This window comes from Schistocerca nitens, chromosome 10, assembly GCF_023898315.1.
Source record: "Schistocerca nitens isolate TAMUIC-IGC-003100 chromosome 10, iqSchNite1.1, whole genome shotgun sequence".
Taxonomy (NCBI): Eukaryota; Metazoa; Arthropoda; class Insecta; order Orthoptera; family Acrididae; genus Schistocerca; species Schistocerca nitens.
The window spans coordinates 71,733,632-71,759,914 of NC_064623.1; the positions used below are offsets into that span (position 1 = coordinate 71,733,632).

The 26,283-nt window shown below is 42.4% G+C and overlaps 1 protein-coding gene across 1 annotated transcript in view; it reads right to left on the minus strand.

The window, feature by feature from the left end:
• LOC126210427 (serine protease ami-like) overlaps window positions 1–25,958 on the minus strand; it is a 104,471-nt gene extending 78,513 nt beyond the window's left edge. The window contains exon 1 of the mRNA XM_049939657.1: window positions 25,723–25,958. Coding sequence (XP_049795614.1) covers window positions 25,723–25,912 — 190 coding nt within the window. The 5' untranslated portion in view covers window positions 25,913–25,958. The remainder of the gene's footprint in view (window positions 1–25,722) is intronic.
• Window positions 25,959–26,283: the final 325 nt, after the last annotated feature.

Genomic DNA, 26,283 nt, shown 5'->3' on the forward strand with positions numbered 1-26,283 from the left:
ACCTCCAAGGACCAAAAGGACAAGCGAGGCCTATTTCTTGTTCAGTTGAAGCATGGCAATACTTGACATGATTGTCACTTACACGAACGAAGAAATTACTTGCGAATGTTCTTCAATCAGAAACCTGCTGAGTTAGTTGAGTCCTACAAATAATGTAAAATCAAGAGTTGTCGTTGGTTTCTTGTATCTCTGTGGAGTAAATAAGTTTGCTCAAACAAATTTAAAAGAACTTTCGGCTCACGTACAATGTCACAGAGGCGATTTGAGTTCTTGACTAGTTGTCTACCACATGCAAAGAAACCGAGAAGACCGATTTGCACTCACTTGGGGCGTCTGGACTAATTTATTGATAACTGAATATCCCTACACACTCGTTTCGAATGCTGTACAACAGACGAGCAGTTAATGGCTTTCTGTGGCAACTGCCCTCTCTGAATATTTTTGTTTTCAAAGCTGGACAAATATGTAACTGAGATTTTGATGTTGAATGATTCCAAGACTTATTACTAGCTAAACGCTATTCCAAATACTGGCAAGGTAGTAACAGAGAAAAAATGAACTGTCACTCCTCATTTTGTAAGAAATTAATCAGAACACATTTGTACTACTAATAGGAACCCGACTTTTGACAGCTGCCTTTCGTCAACTCCTCTTTATCAGACAATGATTGAGAGCTTAGGTTTGACAATGTTGGGGACTGTAAGAGTAAATATGCCTGAAATACCACAGTCATTTTCAAGTTCTCGAATGTCGGGAAAACACGATTTGCTGTTGATGTGAGTAAGACGCCACTGTCATATGCCCCAAAGAGGAATAAAGTTGTATTCTTGTTGTCTACCATGCACTATTCAAACGACATCGACGAAACAGGAAAAAGTGAAATGACAATTTCATACACGAAAACAAAAAGTGGTATTGATACTTTTGATCAACTTACACCAATGTGTGTGCAACGAGAAGATATGGGTTCTTTTTATGGCTGTTTGGATCAATGTGGGATAAACGCAATGGTTCAGTTTACCCTTTCCAATACTGAAGTAAACAGCCCACGAAGAAAATTTCTTCACTAACTGGCATAGAACTAAGTTGTGCTATACCTGAGGGCTAGACTGAACACACCTATACTACAAAGGAATTTGAAGAGAACTCTAGATGAAATAATACACACTGTCGTTACAGACAGACCAGAACCTCTAACAAAGTGAGAGGTTCACTAAGTTCAAGAAAATGAGATGTTCACTATGTTCGTGTGCAAAGTGAGATGCTCAAGAAAAAGAAAAATGTGTTGCCAGCATTGTAAAAGAGCGATCTGTGATGAACACCAAGGACTAGTTATATCAAGTCTGCTCACTGCCTATACAAATAACGACTGATAGTAATCACAGATTTTCACTTCATTCTAGTATACATTGGCTTCATCTTTTTTACGCATTTTTGCACAAATAAACCATAATAGTAACTAATTTTGTAAACACCACATGTAAAAACATCCTGTAAAAATAAAAAATCCATCATATTATATTACGTTATATTACTCTACAAAAAATGGGACAAAACTGAACCAAATAATTACAGGGGTATCTCACTCGTACTGGTCACATATAAAATCCTATCAAAAGTTCTCATGAATAGATTAGAAGAACAAGCTGACCCACAAATAGGAGAATACCAGGCTGGTTTTCGCAAGGGACGATCATGCATAGAGCAGATCTGGAATCTGAAAATGATTCTCCAGATGAGGAACACCCGAAACACAGTGGTCACTTTTGTAGATTTTAAAAAGGCCTACGACTCAATACAGAGAGTAGCGCTCTGCAAGACGCTGGAAGAATTCAGCATTGACAGAAAGACAAGAGCAATCATTCGGGAAACATTAACTGACACAGTCTCCAAGGTTAAATTTATGGGGGATATCTCGGAACCATTTGAAATCCAAACTGGAGTGCGACAGGGTGACGGACTTTCACCATTACTCTTTAATATCATTCTTGAAAAAATTATCAGGACATGGGAAAAAGAAGTCAAAGGAATCCAAATTAGCATTAGAAAAGACAAAAGATTCAATGTGAAGTCTTTAGCTTTTGCGGATGACCTTGCAATTCTCACAAATAATAGAAAAGAAGCCACTAAAGCCATGGAGAAGTTACACGAAATTGCACAAAGAACCGGCCTGCAAATCTCATATGAGAAAACCCAGTACATAGAAAGAGTGCCACAAGACAAATTGCCTATTGTGACAACCCATGGGAAAATCGTACAAGTACCACATTTTAAGTACCTGGGAGAAATCATCCATCCATCAGGGATCAACCTAAAGGCCAATGTGGAAAGAATAAAAAAAATACAGAAAGCATATAAACTCACGTGGAACTATTATAACAAAAAATCCATATCCACTAACGCAAAATTGAGGCCCTGCAACACTGTTGTACTTCCGGAGGCACTGTATGCATCTGAAACAACACAAATAGATGGGCAAACTAACATCAAAGAAATAGAGAAACAAGAAAGGAAAATTCCCAGGAAAATTTTTGGCCTGATACAAGAGCAAGGAATCTGGAAGAAGAGACCAACATCAGAATTATATAAAGACACAGACAAGATTACGGATACAGTAAGGAAAAGAAGAATGCAGCTCTACGGACATATCCACAGGATGAATGAAAACAGAATTTCAAAGCGAATTCTTAAAGTCATCAACTCAGGCAGGGGAAAAACAAAATGAATAAAAGAAGTAGAAGAGTACCTCAGACAAGCACACATAACAGTAAACGATGCAGAAAATAGAACTGAATTCAGGAACATCATCAAAAAACATAAATTTGACACCACAACACAGAAGAAACCAGGGTGTAAATGGACAGCAGAGCGAAAGAAACAACATAGTGAACACATGAAGAAAATTTGGGCTCAGAAAAAACATAAACATTCATCATAAAGGAATTCAAGTTCAAACGCTCTCTTAAATGGGAATAATCGAAAATAATAATAATAATTACGTTATATTACTTTATACATTCGAGTTCAGATACATGTCGAGTATACAGGGTGGTCCATTGATTGTGACCGGGCCAAATATCTCACGAAATAAGCGTCAAACGAAAAAACTACAAAGTACGAAACTTGTCTAGCTTGAAAGGGGAAACCAGATGGCGCTATGGTTGGCCTGCTAGATGGCACTGCCATAGGTCAAACGGACATCAATTGCGTTTTTTTAAAATAGGAATCCCCATTTTTTATTATTTATTCGTGTAGTACGTAAAGAAATATGTATGTTTTAGTTGGATCACTTTTTTCCCTTTGTGATAGATGGCGCTGTAATAGTCACAAGCATATGGCTCACAATTTTAGACGAACAGTTAGTAACAGGTACGTTAGTTAAATTAAAACACAGAACGTAAGTACGTTTGAACATTTTATTTCGGTTGTTCCAATGTGATACATGTACCTTTGTGAACTTATCATTTCTGAGAACGAATGTTGTTACAGCGTAATTACCTGTAAATACCACATTAATGGAATAAATGCTCAAAATGATGTCCGTCTACCTCAATGCATTTGACAATACGTGTAACGACATTGTTCACCTTCCGTAACGTTCGCAGTTGCATTGACAATGCCCTGACGCATGTTGTCAGGTGTTGTCGGTGGATCACGATAGCAAATATCCTTCTGCTTTCCCCACAGAAAGCAATCCGGGGACGTCAGAACGGGTAAACGTGCGGGCCATGGTATGGTGCTTCGACGACCAATCCACCTGTCATGAAATATGCTACTCAATACTGCTTCAACCAAATGCGAGCTATGTGCCGGACATCCATCATGTTGGAAGTACATCGCCATTCTGTCATACAGTGAAACATCTTGTAGTAACATCGGTAGAACATTAGGTAGGAAATCAGCATACATTGCACCATTGAGATTGCCATCGATAAAATGGCGGCCAATTATCCTTCCTCCCATAATGCCGCACCATATATTAAACCGCCAAGGTCGCTGATGTTCCACTTGTCGCAGCCATCGTGGATTTTCCGTTGCCCAATAGTGCATATTATGCCGGTTTATGTTATCGCTGTTGGTGAATGACGCTTCGTCGCTAAACAGAATGTGTGCAAAAAATCTGTCATCGTCCCGTAATTTCTCTTGTACCAAGTGGTAGAACTGTACACGACGTTGAAACTTATCGCCATGCAATTCCTGGTGCACAGTAATATGGTAATGGTGAAATCGATGTTGATGTAGCATTCTCAACACCGACGTTTTTGAGATTCCCGATTCTCGCGCAGTTTGTCTGCTACTGATATGAGGATTAGCCGCGACAGCAGCTAAAACACCTACTTGGGCATCATCATTTGTTGCAGGTCGTGGTTGACGTTTCACACATGTGGCTGAACACTTCTTGTTTCCTTAAATAACTTAAGTATCCGGCGAATTGTCCGGACACTTGGATGATGTCGTCCAGGATACTGAGCAGCATACACAGCAGACGCCCGTTGGGCATTTTGATCACAATAGCCATACATCAACACGATATCGACCTTTTCCGCAATTGTTAAACGGTCCATTTTAGCACGGGTAATGTATCACGAAGCAAATACCGTCCGCACTGCCGGAATGTCACGCGACACTACGTACTTATACGTTTGTGATTATTACAGCGCCATCTATCACAAGCGAAAAAGTGATCCAACTAAAACATTCATATTTCTTTACATACTACACGAATATGTAATAAAAAATGGGTGTTCCTATTTAAAAAAACTCAGTTGATATCCGTTTGACCTATGGCAGCGCCATCTAGTGGGCCAACCATAGCGCCATCTGGTTTCCCCCTTCAAGCTAGACGAGTTTCGTTCTTTGTTGTTTTTTTCGTTTGATGCTTATATCGTGAGATATTTGGCCCAGTCGCTATCAGTGGACCACCCTGTATACATGTAATAAAACAAATATAAAAACTAATTTTCATTATGGTGTTGAACTGTGACATGTATTACACTCGTAAACATCCTATGTTACGCATTATAATAAATAAAGTAAGTCAAGGGAGGCATTCTACTACATTATATACATTCAAATATAAGAAAGCTGAACATTAAAAAATACAAAACATTATTTATAAATAATACTATGCACATTTTGTACAGCTTCCCATATACATAAGAAAGTCCAGTGGCAATATCAATTAGCTTATAATACTTGATGTATGATAATATTTTACTGGGATCCAGTTAACCCTTCTTTGAGGTGCAAAGTTATTCAAACAAATTGTGATGTGTGAAGGTTAAAAGTATTAAGTTATCAGAGGAGGGCTTATGAAGCAAAAACTCAGTTCATGTCGAACTATTAGACAAATAATTGAGAAACATTGATATTGAGTATTCAAGTTATTAAAATTACTTGTTCCCCATTGTTACACTTTTTAAAAATTAACAGAATGTGCAAATGTCACAGTCAAATTTTATTTCTGCTTGCGGAGTAAATATCTGATTGTTTATTGTCGAAATGTGTGAAAGTTATACAGCAATGCAAGTCACTGATCGTTTTCAAATTATTAAAGCGCATTCATGTATCTATGGCACTAATTTCTGTGTGGCTATCATTTCCGATGAGAAATTGGAAGCATTAGCAAACGCATCTGACAGCGAAGAGAATATTTTTGAAGAAGAAAATCACATCAGTCAGTACAACATTCACCCTTCATCTGATTTAGAAAACATTTCAAATATTGATACCTCAAATGACAATGTGCAAGCTCTTCATCTGGTTTAGTCTAAACACACACACAAAAAAAATCACATGGAGCTTAGAATCTTTCCCACAAACTGTAAGAGCATTAGAATAATGACTCCTAGTACAAAAAGATACGCTATATGGACATTGTGTGAACACTTTTTGAAGACACATATCCATACAGGAAAATTACCTGGACAAGCACCCGAAAAAATCAAAGTATGAGTGTTATCACAGATCTGACACATGAGCTAAAAGAACAAAATGTCTCATGAGGCAATTCCTTCACACCATGAGTATTAGGCCAAGGGCTTTTCGAAAGACATCTTACAATGCTGGGGAAGGTGAGAAAAAATAAATCTGATCTCCCTGATAATATGTCAAGCAAGGACGAGTTTCACATTTCAAAGTTCTTTTTACTAGGGATTACACAGTCGTAGCTTACGTTCCAAGGAAGAACCACAGGTTGTCCTGATGACACAATGGACAACAGTGGGAAAATAAGCAACAGAGAAGACACTAAACCAAAAATGGTATTGGTTTACAATGCAAGTAAGCGAGTAGGTGACACATTGGATCAGCTCAATTCTTACCTATACACACAAGAGGAAGACCAACTGCTGGCCAATGATCATCTTCTACAATATTATTCATACTTGTGCCTTCAGTGATTTTGTTCTGGGGAGAAATAAATACATGGTGTGTTCTTTACAAAAGAAGAATATTTGCCGATGAATTGGGATGACTCCTAGTTATGCCTTACACTGCCACGAAATGAACAGTCAGCCGCCACTGGTAGAAGACTACAAAGAGGGAGTCCATCGCACCAAGCTCCAGTGGTGGCGACCAAACTGCAAAGGTGCCGGACGCAAATTCTGCCCATCATGTTGTGACAACCAGACACCAATGACGCGTTCAAATTGTAAAAACATGTTTGTACAGCTCACATTAGATACCATTGCCCAAACTGTGGAATTCTGAGTAAACTTCTAATTTTTCCCATGGTTGTCAGTTTATACGGTAAGTAAAACTCTATTGTGCAACACCTTCCCCATGAACCCTGGACCTTGCCGTTGGTGGGAAGGTTTGCGTGCCTCAGCGATATAGATAGCCGTACCGTAGGTGCAACCACAACGGAGGGGTATCTGTTGAGAGGCCAGACAAACGTGTGGTTCCTGAAGAGGGGCAGCAGCCTTTTCAGTAGTTGCAGGGGCAACAGTCTGGATGATTGACTGACCTGGCCTTGCAACATTAACCAAAACGGCCTTGCTGTGCTGGTACTGCGAACGGCTGAAAGCAAGGGGAAACTACGGCCGTAATTTTTCCCGAGGGCATGCAGCTTTACTGTATGGATAAATGATGATGGCGTCCTCTTGGGTAAAATATTCCGGAGGTAAAATAGTCCCCCATTTGGATCTCCGGGTGGGGACTGCTCAAGAGGACGTTGTCATCAGGAAAATGAAGACGCTTGCACAGGATAGGGTAGCATGGAGAGCTGCATCAAACCAGTCCCAGGACTGAAGACCACAACAACAACATTGTGCAACATCTCATTGAGGGCCAGAACTTACATCATTGTTGAGATTGTTGGCATGTAATATAGTATAATTTGTTTGTTTTGTAACAAATGAACCTAAATATAAAATTATAAAATTTTTAACCTATCAGGTTTATAGCTCTTACGCCTACCAACGTCGGAACAGAAAAAAAAAAAACGAAGACTTACAGAATGCAACTGGGAACAGAACACAAGGTCTCCACTCTGCAGCCATATGTCTTGGTCGCTACACCAGTTGAAGAGCGTTTAGTTTATGGGTACATCAGCAAAAGTCAAACAATTTTCTTACCCCGATCTTTAGAAAATGTGCCTTTGCGGACCTTGTACATGATGATGAAAAATGCTCATTTTTCAATTATCTATCGATCCCGTCAATTCCGAGTCGACTGAGCGTCATGACCGTTGGGGGTAGTTTTCTCAAACACACCCAAAACATCATAGTCTTTCGTATTAGGTTGGATACAAGCGACCTTCCAAATATCATTTGCCCAAGACTGAGGGCTTCTCCTTGTTAGTACAGGTATTGAATGCTGTATCCTGTCCGCAAATCAGGATTTAGTGAGGGACACATGAACTGCTCGATAGTGCCCAAGATAGCTTTTCGGTATACCACCTGATCCACATTACACAGAACAAAGTATTGCTTCATAATTTGTGATTAGATGTTAAAGCATACATTATGTACATTGTACACGATGTAGTATAACTAATTAGCTTACCAGCCTGCAAGACAAAAGTAATTATACACAATCTGTAATTAGTAGTAAAGCATTATTTCGGAATCAACAGTTTGATAACGGTTATGGGGAAACTAATTACGTAATTATCGGAAACAATAAGTTACGATGTCATAATAATGTTACCATCCAGTTCCAATAAATTACCAAATTTAGCACTAAAATTCTATTATTGCATGTAAAGCCAAATTAAAAATTCTAAATGTTTTCATGAGATGAAATGAAATTGAACTAACATAAGACCTTATGGAAACATGTTACTAAAGACGCCAGACTAAAAATGTAATTTTGAAACTGCACCTTCTAGAAATTTCCGATATAAACAGATTCTGAGAAAACAAACCTGTTGTATAAAATGTGAAGCTTGTGATCTTATTCCACACTCTGTAAAGTTCTCCAATTTATTTTAGTAAAAAAAGTTATTTAGTAATTAATAAGAAATCTGTAATTTGTGTCAAGTATTGTTCACCACATTTCATCACTTTATTTTCGTCTCATAACCTAATACTTGAAACTATTTTCATTATAAATGAACAATTGTTTACTTCAAAATATATATAACTGTCAAACAGATTTTGTTTGTTATGGAAATGTGTGACAGTAGAACTATCAAACTGAACGGATGTTTTTTATTTCTTCCATACCCAAACTGCCATTACCATCCACAATTACGAACACAACACAAAAAAATCAACCAAATCGGTCCAGCCGTTCTCAAGTGATGATCTTTCATAACTGATTTCAATTTCCGACTTTTCCAGTGGATTTCTCAAAAATTTTCTTTACTCAAATCTTGTCCTGATAATTATGAACACAGCAAATTCAAAAATCAACCAAATCTCTCTAGCCGTTCCTAATTGATGGTATTTCACATTTTTTCGCTCGATTTTCCAAAAATTTTCTTTTATACAAACCTAGTCTTGACAATAACTAACAGAGCAAAAAAAATTAACCAAACACGTCAAGCCATTCTCAGGTTATGATCTTTTATACATGTTGCAACTGATTTTTATTTATATACATAGATTAGAACCACCTGCTATTTGCATTGATGTAATAGGTTTTGTGGGAGATAACTTCCATGAACAAATTTGACAGAGGGTACTGCCCAACTAATTTTCTTTAATTCTTATTCTACTCAGTTGATTCAAGTTATCAGTGATAGTGCAGATTATGCGAGATGATACAATGACAAAAGGAATATGGATTAATTTGTTGTTGCATGATAAGAATAAATGAAGACATAATTACAGAACCAAAAATTACATACATCTGCACTCTGCAAACCAATGTGAAATGCATGGTAGGGGGTACATCCCACTGTACCCATTATTAGGACTTGTTTCCTTCCAATTGATGTATGGAGTGGGGAAAGAATGACTGTTTAAATGTTTCTGTTCGCACTGCAAATAATCCAAACTTGCCCGCATTAACGTATGGGACTGATATGTAGGGGATTGTAGTATATTGCTAGTCATTTGAATCCGGTACTTGAAGCTTTGTTAGTAGACTTTCTCGAAATAGTTTCACTGTGTCTTCAAGAGTGGCAGATCAGTTCTTTGAACATCTCTGTGTCACTCTCTCACGGGTCAAACAGACCTGTGACAAATCGTGCTGCCCTCTCTGTAAACATTCACTATCCCCTGCTAGTCCTATTTGGTACAGGTCCCACACACTTGAGTAATATTCTATGACGGATCATATTTGTGATTTGCAAGCAGTCTCCATTGTAGGGTGATTGCATTTCTCTATTACTCTACCAACAAAACCGAAATGTGCTCTCTGTTTCACCTTTGACTAATGCCATATGATCGTTTCATTTCCTGTCCCCACAAAGTGTTATGCCCAGAGTTTCCTATGTATTTACAGATTCGAGCGGTGACCCACTGTCATTACAGTCATAATATACAGGGTGGCGCAGATGGATCGGGTGGTTTTGAAGTGGACTGTACGTCTGGAGGGGGGGAGCCAGGTGTTCGGCGACTTCGTCCTGTGGTGGGGGGGGGGGGACGGGAAGTTTCAGTTGCAGGCTGGCAGTCAGTCGCGATGGCTACGTGGTCCGTTGAGCATCGTGTTTTCGCAGTGGAAGAGTTCATACGCAATAACGAGTCAATTGTTGCTGTGACGCGTGCCTTTCGCCGGCGTTTCAACATCCCACCTCGCGGTAGTGTTCCTAAGTGAGATACGATATTGAGTTGGGTGCATAATTTCCGCACTACTGGTTCATGTGCTCCAAAATGGACGCCTAGACCGCCAACAATAACAACGCCTGAGAACGTGGAGCGTGTGAGACGCGATGTCACTGCGAGCCCACGTCGATCAACGAGACGTCGTGCTCAAGCTCTTGGAATGTCACGTCGGAGCCTTCAAAGGATTCTTAACGAAGAACTGAAATTCCACCCCTATAAAATCCTGTTGGTACAGAAGATTCTCCCAACAGACCATCTTCAAAGGCTTCAGTTTAGCCAACAGATGTTGGAGTTATTGGAAGATGTAAACCTGATTATCATGATGTCTGACGAGGCTCACTTTCACATTAACGGATACGTAAACAAGCAAAATTGCCGTTACTGGGCCGACACTAACCCAAGAGATCTACACCAACGGCCTCTCCATAGTGACAAAGTGACGGTTTGGTGTGGGGTTTCTAAGGTAGGGATAATTGGTCCTTACTTTTTTGAAAATGAAAGGGAGCAGGCAGTTACTGTTAATTCGCAGCGTTATGTGAACATGATTGAAGATTTTCTTCTCCCACAACTTGAAGAGAACAATTACGACATGGGCAATATGTGGTTCCAACAAGACGGGGCAACTGCACATACCGCTAGGATATCAATGCAAGCTGTACGCGCTCTGTTCCCTGGCCGTTTGATTTCCCGTAATGGAGATGTCCATTGGCCCCCTCGCTCGCCGGACCTCACGGTATGTGACTTTTTCTTATGGGGCTATTTAAAAGCAAGGGTCTACATGAACAAACCCCGGACCATTCAGGAGTTGAAGGCAGCAATTCACACCGAAATCACATCAATTCCTGGTGATGTGCTTGAGCGGGCAATGCGGAACGTTAAGGACCGACTCCAAGAATGCGTCGCTCGAGAAGGAGGGCATTTGATGGATGTAATTTTTAAAAACTAACATTACTATTTTTTTGTTAATAAACTTCCATTGTAACTACACGTTTTGCACTTTATTTCAATCCAATACCTTTACAATTGACAGTTTGACAAGTATTTTAAAACCACCCGATCCATCTGCGCCACCCTGTACAACGTTTTTTACTGCTCTGAAGTGCACAAATTTAAATTTCTAAACATTTAAAGCAAGCAGCCAATTTTTGCACCACTTCAAAATCTTGTCAAGATCTAATTGAACATTTGTATAGCTTTTTCTGACAGTATTCCGTTATAGATAACTTCGCCATTTACGAAAATCTGGGGCTCCTATTAATATTGTCTGCAATGTCCTTAACATACAGTATGAAATGGAAGGATCACAACACACTTCCCTGGGGCACACACAAAGTTAGTTCTACATCTGTCAATGGCTCTCCACAATCCTTAATCCAGTCATAAATATCGCTTCACGCCCCCCCCCCCCCCACACGATCATACTTTTGATAATACACGTAAATGTGGTATTGAGTCAAATGCTTTTCAGAAGCGAAATGATCATGCATCCACCCGAATGCCTTGATCCACGGCATTCAGAAGATCGTGTGGGAAGAGTGCTAGTTGGTTTTCACATGCTCTGTGTTTTCAGAATCCACGCTGGTCAGCATGGAGGAGGTCATTCTTTTCAAGAATCTCATCACGTTTGAGCTCAGAATATGTCTAAGAATCTACATCAAACTGATATCAAGGATATTCAACGGTATTTTCGTAGATCACATCTACTACCCTTTTTGTAGACAGGTGCGATCTGTGCTTTCTTCTAACTGTTGGACTGGGTTTTATGTTCTAGATATCTACGATATATTATACTTAACAGTTGGACTAACTTAGCCTCAAATTCAGCTAGAATCTGACTGGAATTTCATCAGGCATTGGGGCTTTGTTCAATTTTGGCGATTTCTGCTGTTTGTCAATACTGTTTCACTGACACTAGTTCCAATTGATTCATCTTCGTAGACATGTGAGGATTAAGTTGGAGCAGTTCTCCTGAGTTTTGCTCTATAAAGCAACATTTGAAAATGGATTTGAGAATTTTTGTTTTTGCTTTGCTACCCTCAATTTCAGTCACCATTGCTTCCATGAGTCTCTGGACACTATTTTGGGAGTTTTGTGAGAGGTCCTTGCACAATATTCCTCTGCATGCATTCCTCTCTTGACAGCCAAAGGTGTTTCATACAGAATCCCCCCACCTCTAGCCCTATGCTTTGTTTTCCACCTATCACACAGTAGTCTCTGTTACTTAACAAGTTTCTTTACGGTGACTGTATACCACAGAGGGTTTCTCCCACCATGAACCATTCCACTAGGCATACATCTGTCAAGTTGATGATCAATATTCCTTTAAACCAGTGCCAAAGTTCTTTTACATGCTCCTATCCACAGCTAAAAGTTTTGAATTCCGTACTGAGATATGACATTACAACTTCATCTAGTTTACTTATAATCCTCGGTATTCGTTTTAGTTACAGTTTGTACTTTGGTTATCACTGTTGCTTCAGCTGCCTCGTGGTCACTGATAATAGTGGGCGAACCACGGTGTCAGCACAATTATTTATTGCAGGTTGCCTACATTCAGTGGCAAACATATTGTTCTCTTTTGACTGACAGGTCCTTAACCTATTGTTCTGCTAAGAGGGTGAAGAGCCCCTGGGGATAATCGATCCCTTTGATTGACAGGTTATGACCCCTGGGGATAATCCTTGCTTTTGATTGACAGGTCCTTAATCTAATGTTTCCCCACACCTCCCTCTCCTTCTTGTCCTCTTCCACTTTCTCCTTCCCCATCCTTGATACAAGCACACTTTTGATATCAGTTTGATTAAGTAATTAATTAAATCGATCAATTAATTAAATCCACCCTCTGGGAACCCCCTAGACCTCCCACTCCCGGAAATTACCGGAAAAAAGACTCAGTTGATCAGCCATTTGGAGAGAAATAGATTGCAGTGTAGGAAATATTGTTTAAACAATTTAGACAAGATGTGGAATACTGTTTATTTAAATATTATTTGGATACAAGAGCATGTATGAAATATAGTTTATTTATTTATGTAAATAATTTGGTGGTTGGTGGGAAATCGATTGCGGTGTATGGAATATTGTTTAAACAATTTGGACAATGTGTAGGATATTGTTCATTTAAACAATTTATGGGTTAGAAGTTGATAAATGGAATATTGAAACAATTGCGATGCTTTTTCATTCCAATTGCACAAGGAATACCATCACGAAACACCCATCACACATAATTACACTGTTCAAAATCTTTCTATCGCAAAGCATGTACCGTCCACTGTCCTGCACCCAGTGCCAGCTCACACCACACTATGTACATGTCGCTTGGGATCTCGCAAAGTGATGTGTCTGTCAGTGGCTGCACCATGCACCAGTGTGCAAGAGGTGTCTGCACAGGCCTTGGGACTGACAGACCAGAGTCAGCTGAGAAATTCCTGTCGAAACACATGCTCGCTCTCTCTCTCTCTCTCTCTCTCTCTCCCTCTCCCTCTCTCTTTGGTGCTGTAGCGTATCACTGCTGGATCTGCATGTAATGTCAGTCGTGGTCGGACCAAACTGCAAACAAAGCTGTCTTTGCCAGGTAAACCCCTGCACAATACTGATGCACATGGAACTCCTTACAAGGCAAATGCCTGACTTAAGAGTTGATTCCACCATAGGCTGTATGCTGCCATCTATGCTGGAGAGGAAGGATCACAGGAAATTGAATTATACAGCATACAATATATCATTTATTTATAAAATTCAGTTCCCAGGGCCTGGACCTCACTTTTATTTGGTGGTAAAAACACACATCTAGCAACTACATGTCCTAATTATCTAATTACACTGCTGCAGATTGGAGGCATCATATTACTGGAAAATTTTCTTGTGTGCACTCATTTTGACATGCAGGGATCGACTGAGCCAGGGTGCAGTCCCACCACTAGCGCAGGTCTCATCCCCCTACCCCTCGCCCCCTCCCACCCCAACCAATCCAGAAAAAAATGGTAGTCAAAAGACTCGCTCTATGCTTTAGAGAAAGGATCTCATGACGCGAAATTCAAATCAGTTGCCCGCATCTCGTGGTCGTGCGGTAGCGTTCTCGCTTCCCACGCCCGGGTTCCCGGGTTCGATTCCCGGCGGGGTCAGGGATTTTCTCTGCCTCGTGATGGCTGGGTGTTGTGTGCTGTCCTTAGGTTAGTTAGGTTTAAGTAGTTCTAAGTTCTAGGGGACTTATGACCACAGCAGTTGAGTCCCATAGTGCTCAGAGCCCCAGCCAAATCAGTCAATAATATATTGATACATATTCCTTATTTAATTAGTATGCAGGAGACAGGGTTCCCCCACTTGGGTAGACATTATGACTGCCCCCTCCCCACTCTTGCTTCCCATGACATAATACATGTAATCACCAGGGAATGGAATGAAGTGCTGTATAGTAGCCACCGTTTGAGGTCTCTCACGTGTGTCTGTCATCAGGGCGCCACCACAAAGGTTAAAACAGCCCAAGGTCTAATTACATATCATGTTACTAAATACCACTGGCCTCGGACTGGATATTGGCCTCCTTTGATCTCACTGCCCCAAAACAAAGCATCAAGTGGCGGCATCCTGTTGATCAGCAAATCCCAGACTCACTTCCTGTCTCTGTCGCTCTCAGGAGGCCACTCCATGCGTGTCTGCGTGAACCAACATCTCCAAACACGAAGTTGGAGATTTTCACCTCTCCTCAGAATACTATGTTCTTATTGGCTAATGCTGGTGACAAAGGGAAAGCTGACTCAATTTCGATATTAAAAATAGAGTGAAATAATCCATTTGCACTACCCTTCAAAATTAATTGTTTAACGATTTACAGGAGTCAAACAGATTATTTAAAACACTCACTTCCACCTTAACGTGATCCTTCCTCAAAATAAAACATATTTTCAACATTTGAGTATCACACACAAACATTATGCAAATCATATAGGTAAGGAAAGGGGGTTACTATACATTCAACTACCTAGTTTCAACTAGTTTTCAAGTTTACATGACTCCACACTTTCACTATCCGAAATACTTGTACATGGATCAACGATATATGAAATACGTTAGGATTTTTGGTAGAGTAGCGAATAAGGCAAGTAAATATTCTAGTACAAAATCATTATTAACTTTTACAAATATATTTACATACAGAAAACAACTCTTTCCTTATTTTTGTTAGGTCTAGTTTTAATAACGTCCAACCAGTAATTTGACAAATACAGAGAAGGTATGTTCTCGAATTCCAGTATGCATCTAATTTTTATCCTGTAATCTCTTTTATGGCTTTAATAATTAGTTCTGTTTCTTCCAGCAGTTCTTCTAGACGACAGCATTCGGTATTTTAATTTTTCCTGTTATTTCCTACATAACGCTGTTGTTATAACACTTTTCAGTTTCCTGGGTGTAGGCTGCAGTTCTTCTGCTGCACATTCTTGTGGAATTTCGGCGTAGAACTTTACGTTTACAACTTTTGCAAACAAACTGCCATTAAAGTTTGTTACTCCGTCGGTTTTAAACTCTGCAAACTGTTGTTCTGTTGCTAAGTATATGGCATCAAGCCCACCACATTTCGATATAATGTAACTATCCTTTTCAAGCAGATCCAAGGAGGAATGAAGTTTGATAACTAGATTTTTTATGTGCCCTTTAACATAGTAAACGTGCTCCAATCCGTCGTTTTCGGCCAGTGCTCCAACATATGGCCACTTACCACTGGTCTTTACAGTATTCCCCAGTTGTAGCTAGATTTCTCCATAAGTGTGTTTAAAGCCATATGTAAACCTGGACTGCACATCCACAGTTGCTTCTTCCTTTTCCATCTGCATCTTATATTCTTCCTTTACAGTAGTTGTCTCTACTTGGATGTCCTCCATTTCCAGACTCCTTTTCTGTTCACATAACACATTAACTGCACTTAAAGGTGTACTTTCTTTAATAGGGAATGGTTTCAGTCTGTTTGACACATTGGTTCTTTTTCTTAGGTTTTACGATATGACGTTATCTGTGTCAGCCAACCCTAATTTTACAATATCTATATCGGACGGTATTGTGGAGAACAGCGGTCTTGACAGAGAAAAATAAGTTCCCCCTGCTTTAACGTAACACTTGTGTATAATAGTTATATCATCTTTATTGGGGTCAGAGTTAAGGATCTCCACTTAGTTTATAGGTAGATAGTTAAAACTCTATGTAGACAGAACATAGCTGATGAGCTTTTCTCGGTCTGCAGTATCTGGAAGACTTACCTGTACATCTGTGAATTTTCAGGTGATCTGATTACCCCAGTACACAAACTGAAGAACGTTATTAAACACACCACAGCAGTCATTCTGTACGTTATCCGTTAACTGACGCCACATGGAAGCAAGTGAAAGAGAGTAAAGTTGAGCATATTGTAAATACTGTTTGTTAACACCTAGTACACGTAAGCACTCTTGCATAAGGTCGAATACACGATCCATTCTGTAGTTGCATATTGTAGCCTCCAACCCGGTAATGCCATGCTGCTTAGCCAAGGAAGGCCTAAAAGTTTCTCATAGTCGCATGTTTGGACACTTTATAAAATGTGGTTATTAATATCTTTGTTCACTCACAGACTTGTGATTTGACATATAAATTTGTTATATATCTTTACTCTACAGTTGGAAGTTAATCGCGTTAGATAGTCTATTCCAACTGTCATATCGTTTTCCAGAACCACATTGGTATTTGCCTGGCGATCTGTTTCCATGCAGAAGTCTAGGATTGATATTAAATAGTCGTACATTTACATTTTGTTAAAAATTCCGGCAAAGTCTTGTGTTATGTCCAAATCCAAAAGATAACAGTTGTCTACCTGTACCTGCTCCAATATTCCAGGCACCTCTTTCATTAGAACATCTATTTGAACATCAGATAATTCCACTTCATTTTGTATAACCACAGGATTTTTATATTTCCTCGAAATAGTTTCCAGTGCTTCCTTGCCGATTTTTTCACGTACCCCTCTTGCCGTCACACTGTCCTTCCCGTGTAAGAGAAAAGGCAGCTTTGCCTTGACGCCATGTCTCGCAGTGACGAAATTGGAGAATCTACTACATAGATAATAGTTAAATGGACCACACATTACCTTCTTTGACATTACAGAACGTCCTCTTCCTAATTGTTCTTGACAGTCCACTTGATCACAGATTTTAACTATCAATATGTTATCGCAAAACGGCTCTGTAGTAAGTATAAGCACATTTACATTCTTCTTGCTAAGTAGTATACCATTTTCTGTATAATTTATGTTCCCAATGGCAGTAACTAGATTATTCAGGTTCTGCTGTAGTAATCACAAGCAGAAGCGTTCGTCTGTTGGTCATATCTTGCTCCTGCTGGGGGATGTTCAGCACTTTGGAGGAATCCATGTTGACAGTTTCAACTATCACGGAGGACTGATCAGTTGCGCTCGCTCGCTAGTAAATCACGGACATCCTCTGTCCGGAGATGGGGGAGGCTAAGCAGCAGTGCTGCTGTTCCTCCGTTAACAGCTTTGATGACTTGTGGTTGGCCTCTCGTTCGGATGGGCCTCTGGCTACCCCGCTAGTTTAAATTAGCGAAGTAGTTGTGTGCTGGTATGTCTTCTGGGGCAGGCTGACGCCTGCCGGAGCGCCACTCCTCCTTCACCCACTTCTCTGTGACCAGGGTGATGTGTTCCCAGTCCGAAGGGGTGAAGATGGGGCGGCTGTTGAGCAAAATCAGCTCCTTCCTGGTTACCGCCTCACGCAACATGCAACGCATGTGCCTGAGGTCGCACGGTTGGTGAGATGGTGGTGGCTTCGCGTGCGCCGGCGTGAAGGGGTACGGGTTTTCCCCGTGAGGGTACGACCCGTCCTTCAGCGACGCCACGATCTTCTTGAGGAAGGGCTGCACGCTCCACTCGTCTGGGAGCGGGAGGGGCAGCCCTTCGTCGGTTACCGCTTCTTCAGCTTGCGAAGGAGCAGTGTATGTCCTGAGTGGGTAGGCGTCGACCAGGTGCTGGTATGTCTCGTCACGAAGATTCGCGGCGAAAAACTGCACCACAGGGTCCGAGCTGATGTCCGTGGGCATGTCCGTGGGGAGCGGCAGCCATTCAGTCCCCGCCGCAGCAGCTGGGGGTGTCTCCGTGTGCGTCTCCTCGTCGTGTGCCCGCGGCTCGATCTCCCCGTCAGGAGGGGGAGCAGGCTGCTCCACTTCCATGTCCGTGGGTGCCAGCATGTCGTCCCTCTCGGCATCTGGCGACGTGGGTGGCTCCGTCTGGGTGGAGGCGTCGACCCCCGCTGGCCGACTCGCAGTGGAGCTGGCGGTGGGGGTAGACGTCTTCCTGAGGACCCGCAGCTCCTCACGCAGCTGTTGCAGCTGGCGGTGAACAGCCACGAGTTCCTCCCTCATGGTGGCCCTCTCGGCCGCAAGGGCGGTGTGGAAGACGGCCAGTGCGTCGTCCGTGGTGGCTTCGCGACGGCACGGACCACCACCCCCGCGGGAACGGGGGGGCGGGACGTCCGTCTCGACGCGAGGTACCTCTGCAGGGCGTGGGGCGGCCATCTTGCTTCTGTAGCCCCGTACGTAGAGGCGCAGCTGCGCGAGTTTGCGGCGTGGGCACCGCCGCAATTCACGCACTTGGCAGCCGCGTCGCGGGGCTTGGTGCAGTTGCGTGTGTCGTGTGCCTCAGCACACTTCAGACACGCTAGAGTGCCCCTGCACACTTTTGCGATGTGCCCCATCCTTTGGCACTTGAAGCATTGCTGCTTAGTGCGCTGCTTCTTCTTGTGGCGCCGACTGCGTCCGCGGTCCTTCCCGATCGCATCGACCAGGAGTTCCAGCGCGGCCGCAATCTTGCTGCCCTTCCTGCGTCCAGCCATGTCCGTTTGTCAGCGTGTGGAGGTGCGTGCGCGCCGGCTTCTTCTGCTGCCTCGTGTGCACCGTGCCTGTGCGCTCCGTCCTGCGTGCTGTTGCCTGCGGTGCTGGTGTGGTGCTGATCAGTTGCGGCTCTCAGGCCTCCTTTTGTACCCTAAAGATCCAAGATGGCGGCACTCCCGGTCACGTTGTTCTGGTCATACACACTAGTTAACTTCTAGCACAGTTGCGCTATTGTGTCTGCAATGTGTGCGTGGAAGGGAGAGAGACTGTCGGTCGTGAGTACCATCCTTATGATAGTTTTTTTAAAGTCACACACAGTTTTTGTTTACTTTCCAGTACTGAATGTCCTCTCAAACTTCAAATACAGCCTTGGACAACTTGGGACCGTTGCATAAGAAGTGAAGGTTTTGTAATGTCTGTAATATTGCCTGTTTGGCGGCAAACTACAGCTTGCATCATCAAATCCTTGCTATATGTTGTTCATATTCAGGTCTACATTAAATAAATGGTTGTAACTCTGTCATGAGTTGCATTGAGAAGTAGACCTATCCTTTTTATTTCTTGTTGGTGACTAGTTTCAGACAGTCGTGTCCAACTTGAAACCATCGGTGTGGTAAGTGTGACAAATACAGGCGAAAGCCTTTGTACAAAAATTGCCCCTGCAGCGATGATTGAAGGGGTACTAACGGCTGACTTAACAACAGTAGATAGACCACATAGACTGGACATTTGCTGATGTTGCTATTTACTGTTGTTAAGTCAGCCATAGTGCCACTTTGATCATCGCTGCAGCTGCAGTTTTTGTACATAGGCTATCGCCTGTGTTTGTCACACTTACAACACAGATGGTTCCGAAATGGACACAGGTGTCCTAAACTAGTCATCATCAAGAAATGAAAAAATACACTTCTCAGTGCATCTTACGAGGGATCTAAAACCATTTATTTCAATTATAAAACAAGTTGAGAACCTATTTTTCATGTGCAGCATGCTGCAAGTTCGTCAGGTCTATTTGTTTTTCTTTCTTTTTTTTCATGTTGATTCTTCAGCGACAGCTGTACAAATGTTTCGTCCATACGACGGAATGACTCCTCAACGACCTGTGTGTGTGTGTATTATCAGGAAGAAGTCGTCTTACATCCTTTGTTCATGGCTGCTAACTTTTCTGTCTTTCGAATTACCACTTATGATTAGCCCTAGGTTTTACCGATCGTTTGTATCCTGAAACTGTTTCGCAATGGAAGACCGTAATAGAAACCCTCATTTCAGTCACCAACGCCGAAATGTCTAATACAACTACACTCACATGTTAGTGGGAAGGTATCTGGACCAGCTGAGATACCCGTAAGCTTCTACAGAGATTGTGAGAATGAACTTGCTCCCCTTCCAGCAGCAGTTTATCGTAAGTCGCTGCAGCAACTAAAGGTACAAGAAAGATCATAGGGAACATGCACAAAATTATGGAGTTACATCGTTGATGTCAATCTGTTGTAGAGTTATTGAACATGTTTTAAGGTCACCTATTATGACTTTTTTGAAAAATGAAAATCTCCTGTGTTAAAATAAGACGAGACGCACTGAAATTTGGTGAAACACAGCTCGCTCCGTTCCTCCATGAGATCCACAGTGCTGTAGACATCGGCGCTCAAGTTGATGACGTGTATCTTGACTTGGGGAAGCGTGTGGTACTGTCCCACATTGTCCTTTAGTTAAAAACATACCACCTTAGCGATATCGGATCAGGTTGGCGACTGGATTCAAGACTTCCTTGGTGTCAGAACTCAACACATCGCTCTTAATGGACCGAAAACGATAGATGTAAACGTAATTTCAACAGGGCCCCAAGGATGTGACAGAACCGTTACTATTTACAATTTATGTTAATGATCTAGTTGAATGTGTTGGAAGGTCTTTAAGGCTGTTTACAGATGATGCAGTTGCCTAAAAGACAGTAGCAACACTAAAAGAGAGTAACGATTTTCAGAGTGAGGTCTGATGACCGGCAGTTGACCATGAATGTAAATAAACGAAACATACTGCACATATGTAGGAAACGAAATCCACTACTCCACAACTACACTATTGACGGCAAATTGCCAGGCACAGTAACATCCATGATATGCCTAGGAGTACCTCTGCAGAGCGACATTAAGTGGAACGACCACATAAAACAAACAACACGAAAAGTAGGTGCCAGATGGAGATTCACAAGAATAATCTCAAGGAGTTGTAATTCATCCACAAAAGAAGTGCCTTAGAAGGCGTTTGTTCGACAGATTCTTGAGTATTTCTACTCCATCTAGGCCCATTACCAGGTTGGATTAATAGAAGATAGAAAAGATCCAAAGAAGAGCGGCACATTTCGTCACTGGATCGTTTAATCAGCGCGAGAGTGTTATTTATGTAGATGCTCAACAAATTCCAGTGGCAGACGTTACAAGAAAGGTGTTGAGCATCACGGGGAGGCTTATTATCGAAATTCTGAGAGAGTGAAGTGCAGCCATATTTACCTGTGCAAATATGCCTCTGGTAGCTGCACCTCTGTCGAATGTAGCTGAAAATTGGTTGTCTAAAATGGGCTATTTTAAATAATGTGGTCTATACCAGGTTTTCGGTCCAATTGCACTTTGTTGTGGAACAAGATACAGTTTATGACCATATTGAGTCTCATTCACTATAATTTATGCTCAGATAAACAGCTAGCCACATACTACATTTGATAGATGCCCTACATCACTGTTGGAGTGCGATAGCCTATCTCTGGAGTGGCCCAAAAGTTTTCGAGTGGCAAGTTAATCATCAAGACTTTTCCTAATTAGACTGTCCTTTCAAGTATAAAGTCTGGTTTTCCAAAACACGCCATTATATTTCAATAACAATGCTTTAACTAGAAATGCTAATTACCCTGAGACTTAATGTGTCCAAAAGTTAGCATATTTCCAACATCAACTGCAGAGATACTTCGTTTATTAATACGTACTTTTTATTTACTTTATCTGAAGGTCAGTAACGAGATACATATTTACATATGAACAATGATAACGAAGTTAGTAATTACTGGTACTTGTGACAAGCATAGTTTTTAGGTAAATTAACTACATATACAGGTTCTTATTCATTAAATCAATATACTGGATAATAAAGCTATTCGGCGAAGCACAGAGTTAATATTTAAATTTTTTGCTATTGCACATAAGTAATAATCTCGAAGATATTTGCAAAAATTAAAATAAAAGCAAAATAATAACGCAAATACTTTACAGACGAATGGAAAAACTGGTAGAAGCTGACCTCGGGGAAGATCAGTTTGGATTCTGTAGAAATGTTTGAACACGTGAGCAAATACTGGCCATACGACTTATCTTAGAAGGAAGAATAAGGAAAGGCAAACCTACGTTACTAGCATTTGTGGACTTAGAGAGAAAGCTTTTGACAATGTTGACTGGAATACTCTCTTTCAAATTCTGAAGGTGGCAGGGGTAAAATACAGGGAGCGAAAGGCTATTTACAATTTGTACAGAAACCAGATGGCAGTTATAAGAGTCGAGGGACATGAAAGGGAAGCAGTGGTTGGGAAGGGAGTGAGACAGAGTTGTAGCATGTCCCCGATGTTATTCAATCTGTATATTGAGCAAGCAGTAAAGGAAACGAAAGAAAAGTTTGGAGAAGGTATTAAAATCCATGGAGAAGAAATAAAAACTTTGAGGTTCGCCGATGACATTGTAATTCTGTCAGAGACAGTAAAGGACTCGGAAGAGCAGTTGAACGGAATGGATAGTGTCTTCAAAGGAGGGTATAAGGTGAACATCAACAAAAGCAAAAAGAGGATAATGGAATGTAGTCGAATTAAGTCGGGTGATGCTCAGGGAATTAGATTAGGAAATGAGACACTTAAAGTAGTAAATGAGTTTTGCTATTTGGGAAGCAAAATAACTGATGATGGTCGAAGTAGAGAGGATATAAAATGTAGACTGTCAATGGCAAGGAAAGCGTTTCTGAAGAAGAGAAATTTGTTAACATCGGGTATTGACTTAAGTGTCAGGAAGTCGTTTCTGAAAGTACACTCCTGGAAATGGAAAAAAGAACACATTGACACCGGTGTGTCAGACCCACCATACTTGCTCCGGACACTGCGAAAGGGCTGTACAAGCAATGATCACACGCACGGCACAGCGGACACACCAGGAACCGCGGTGTTGGCCGTCGAATGGCGCTAGCTGCGCAGCATTTGTGCACCGCCGCCGTCAGTGTCAGCCAGTTTGCCGTGGCATACGGAGCTCCATCGCAGTCTTTAACACTGGTAGCATGCCGTGACAGCGTGGACGTGAACCGTATGTGCAGTTGACGGACTTTGAGCGAGGGCGTATAGTGGGCATGCGGGAGGCCGGGTGGACGTACCGCCGAATTGCTCAACACGTGGGGCGTGAGGTCTCCACAGTACATCGATGTTGTCGCCAGTGGTCGGCGGAAGGTGCACGTGCCCGTCGACCTGGGACCGGACCGCAGCGACGCACGGATGCACGCCAAGACCGTAGGATCCTACGCAGTGCCTAGGGGACCGCACCGCCACTTCCCAGCAAATTAGGGACACTGTTGCTCCTGGGGTATCGGCGAGGACCATTCGCAACCGTCTCCATGAAGCTGGGCTACGGTCCCACACACCGTTAGGCCGTCTTCCGCTCACGCCCCAACATCGTGCAGCCCGCCTCCAGTGGTGTCGCGACAGGCGTGAATGGAGGGACGAATGGAGACGTGTCGTCTTCAGCGATGAGAGTCGCTTCTTCCTTGGTGCCAATGATGGTCGTATGCGTGTTTGGCGCCGTGCAGGTGAGCGCCACAATCAGGACTGCATACGACCGAGGCACACAGGGCCAACACCCGGCATCATGGTGTGGGGAGCGATCTCCTACACTGGCCGTACACCACTGGTGATCGTCGAGGGGACACTGAATAGTGCACGGTACATCCAAACCGTCATCGAACCCATCGTTCTACCATTCCTAGACCGGCAAGGGAACTTGCTGTTCCAACAGGACAATGCACGTCCGCATGTATCCCGTGCCACCCAACGTGCTCTAGAAGGTGTAAGTCAACTACCCTGGCCAGCAAGATCTCCGGATCTGTCCCCCATTGAGCATGTTTGGGACTGGATGAAGCGTCGTCTCACGCGGTCTGCACGTCCAGCACGAACGCTGGTCTAACTGAGGCGCCAGGTGGAAATGACATGGCAAGCCGTTCCACAGGACTACATCCAGCATTTCTACGATCGTCTCCATGGGAGAATAGCAGCCTGCATTGCTGCGAAAGGTGGATATACACTGTACTAGTGCCGACATTGTGCATGCTCTGTTGCCTGTGTCTATGTGCCTGTGGTTCTGTCAGTGTGATCATGTGATGTATCTGACCCCAGGAATGTGTCAATAAAGTTTCCCCTTCCTGGGACAGTGAATTCACGGTGTTCTTATTTCAATTTCCAGGAGTGTATTTGTATGTAGTGTAGCAATGTATGGAAGTGAAACATGGACGATAAATAGTTTAGACAAGAAGAGAATAGAAACTTTCGAAATGTGGAGCTACAGAAGAATGCTGAAGATTAGATGGGTAGATCGCATAACTAATGAGGAGGTATTGAATATAATTGGGGAGAAGAGGAGTTTGTGGCACAACTTGACTAGAAGAAGGGATCAGTTTGCAGGACATGTTCTGAGGCATCAAGGGATCACCAATTTAGTACTGGAGAGCAGAATGGAGGGTAAAAATCGTAGAGGGAGACCAAGAGATGAATACACTAAGCAGATTCAGAAGGATGTAGGCTGCAGTAGGTACTGGGAGATGAAGAGGCTTGCACAGGATAGAGTAGCATGGAGAGCTGCATCAAACCAGTCTCATGACTGAAGACCACAACAACATCCAGACTGAATGCATTTGGGGTAGTTTGTAGAGCCACCTCTGTGTTTGCCAAGATAATGTTATCATCAGCTTACTGAAGTTTGATGACAGCTGTTGTGGTTCTGTTGCTTTTAGCTCTGAGTCTGCTAAGGTTGAATAGCTTACCTTCAGTTCTGTGAGCTACTTCAACACCCAACGGTAGGTTTTCCTGAACAAGATGAAGTAAGATTCCCACAAACATAGAGAATAGGCTATGTGTAATAACATATCCCTGCTTACTGCTGGCATAACCTGAAACATTTCTGCAGGTCCATTGCTGGCGACGACAGTGGCATTCATGTTATCATGTAGAAGCTGGAGTATTTTGATGTAATTTCCAGGACATACATTTGATGCCTGATATTTCCAGAGAGCTTCTCAATTAAGAGAGTCAAAGCCTTTAAAAAGGTCTATGAATACCTTGTGCAGGGGTTGGTTCTGTTCTTCACATTTTTCTTGCATTTACCATGCACTGAAAATCATATGTAGCGTGCCTCGATTAGGTCTCATGAAATGACACAATGAGAAAACTATGGAAATTAGAGCTAATAGGGACCTTTATCGATGGTCATTCTTCCCACGAGTTATTTGCGACCGAACAGGGGTGGTGGATTAGCTAGTGTCACCAAGAATACACACCACTACTCATTGTCAGGTCGTTTGTGGAGTAAAGTTGTTGATGTGTGACTCACTCGAGGTGTTGACTTACCTTGCCAGTGCATGCCCCTGACACAGTGGGCTGCAGACAGCACCCACTTGGGTGCCACGATCGTGACGCTGCACGACAGTGTCGTGATCTGCTTCAGGATGAAGATGTACGCGGCGAACGGGTAGAGGCCGACGTGGGTGACGAAGCCGCCGAACACCCTGGCGTGTGGCGACCAGCCCACGCCACTCATGTCGGCCGTGCGGCGCCACGACTCCACAGCCTGCCTCCCTAGCCGGATCTCGTCGGCAGTGTTGAGGCTACAGAACGCCGCTGCGATCAGCGCGCCCCAAGCGGCGATGCGGCACACCACCACCATGACGCAGTAGTCCAAGGACGGTAGGCAATTGTCGCCTTGGATCCTCCTTTCTATCATTTGAGCGTTGAAAACAGCCAGGGAGAACTGAACGTATGGTACATTTCAATCAATTACTGACAGTATAGGAATCACACTACAGTATGAAATCTGATAATGTCATCGGCAGCATTACACCAAATTTTGTTTACATAACAAAGCGACAGCGTTAAATGCTGTCAGCTGTTTATCGATCGTTATGTGACGTC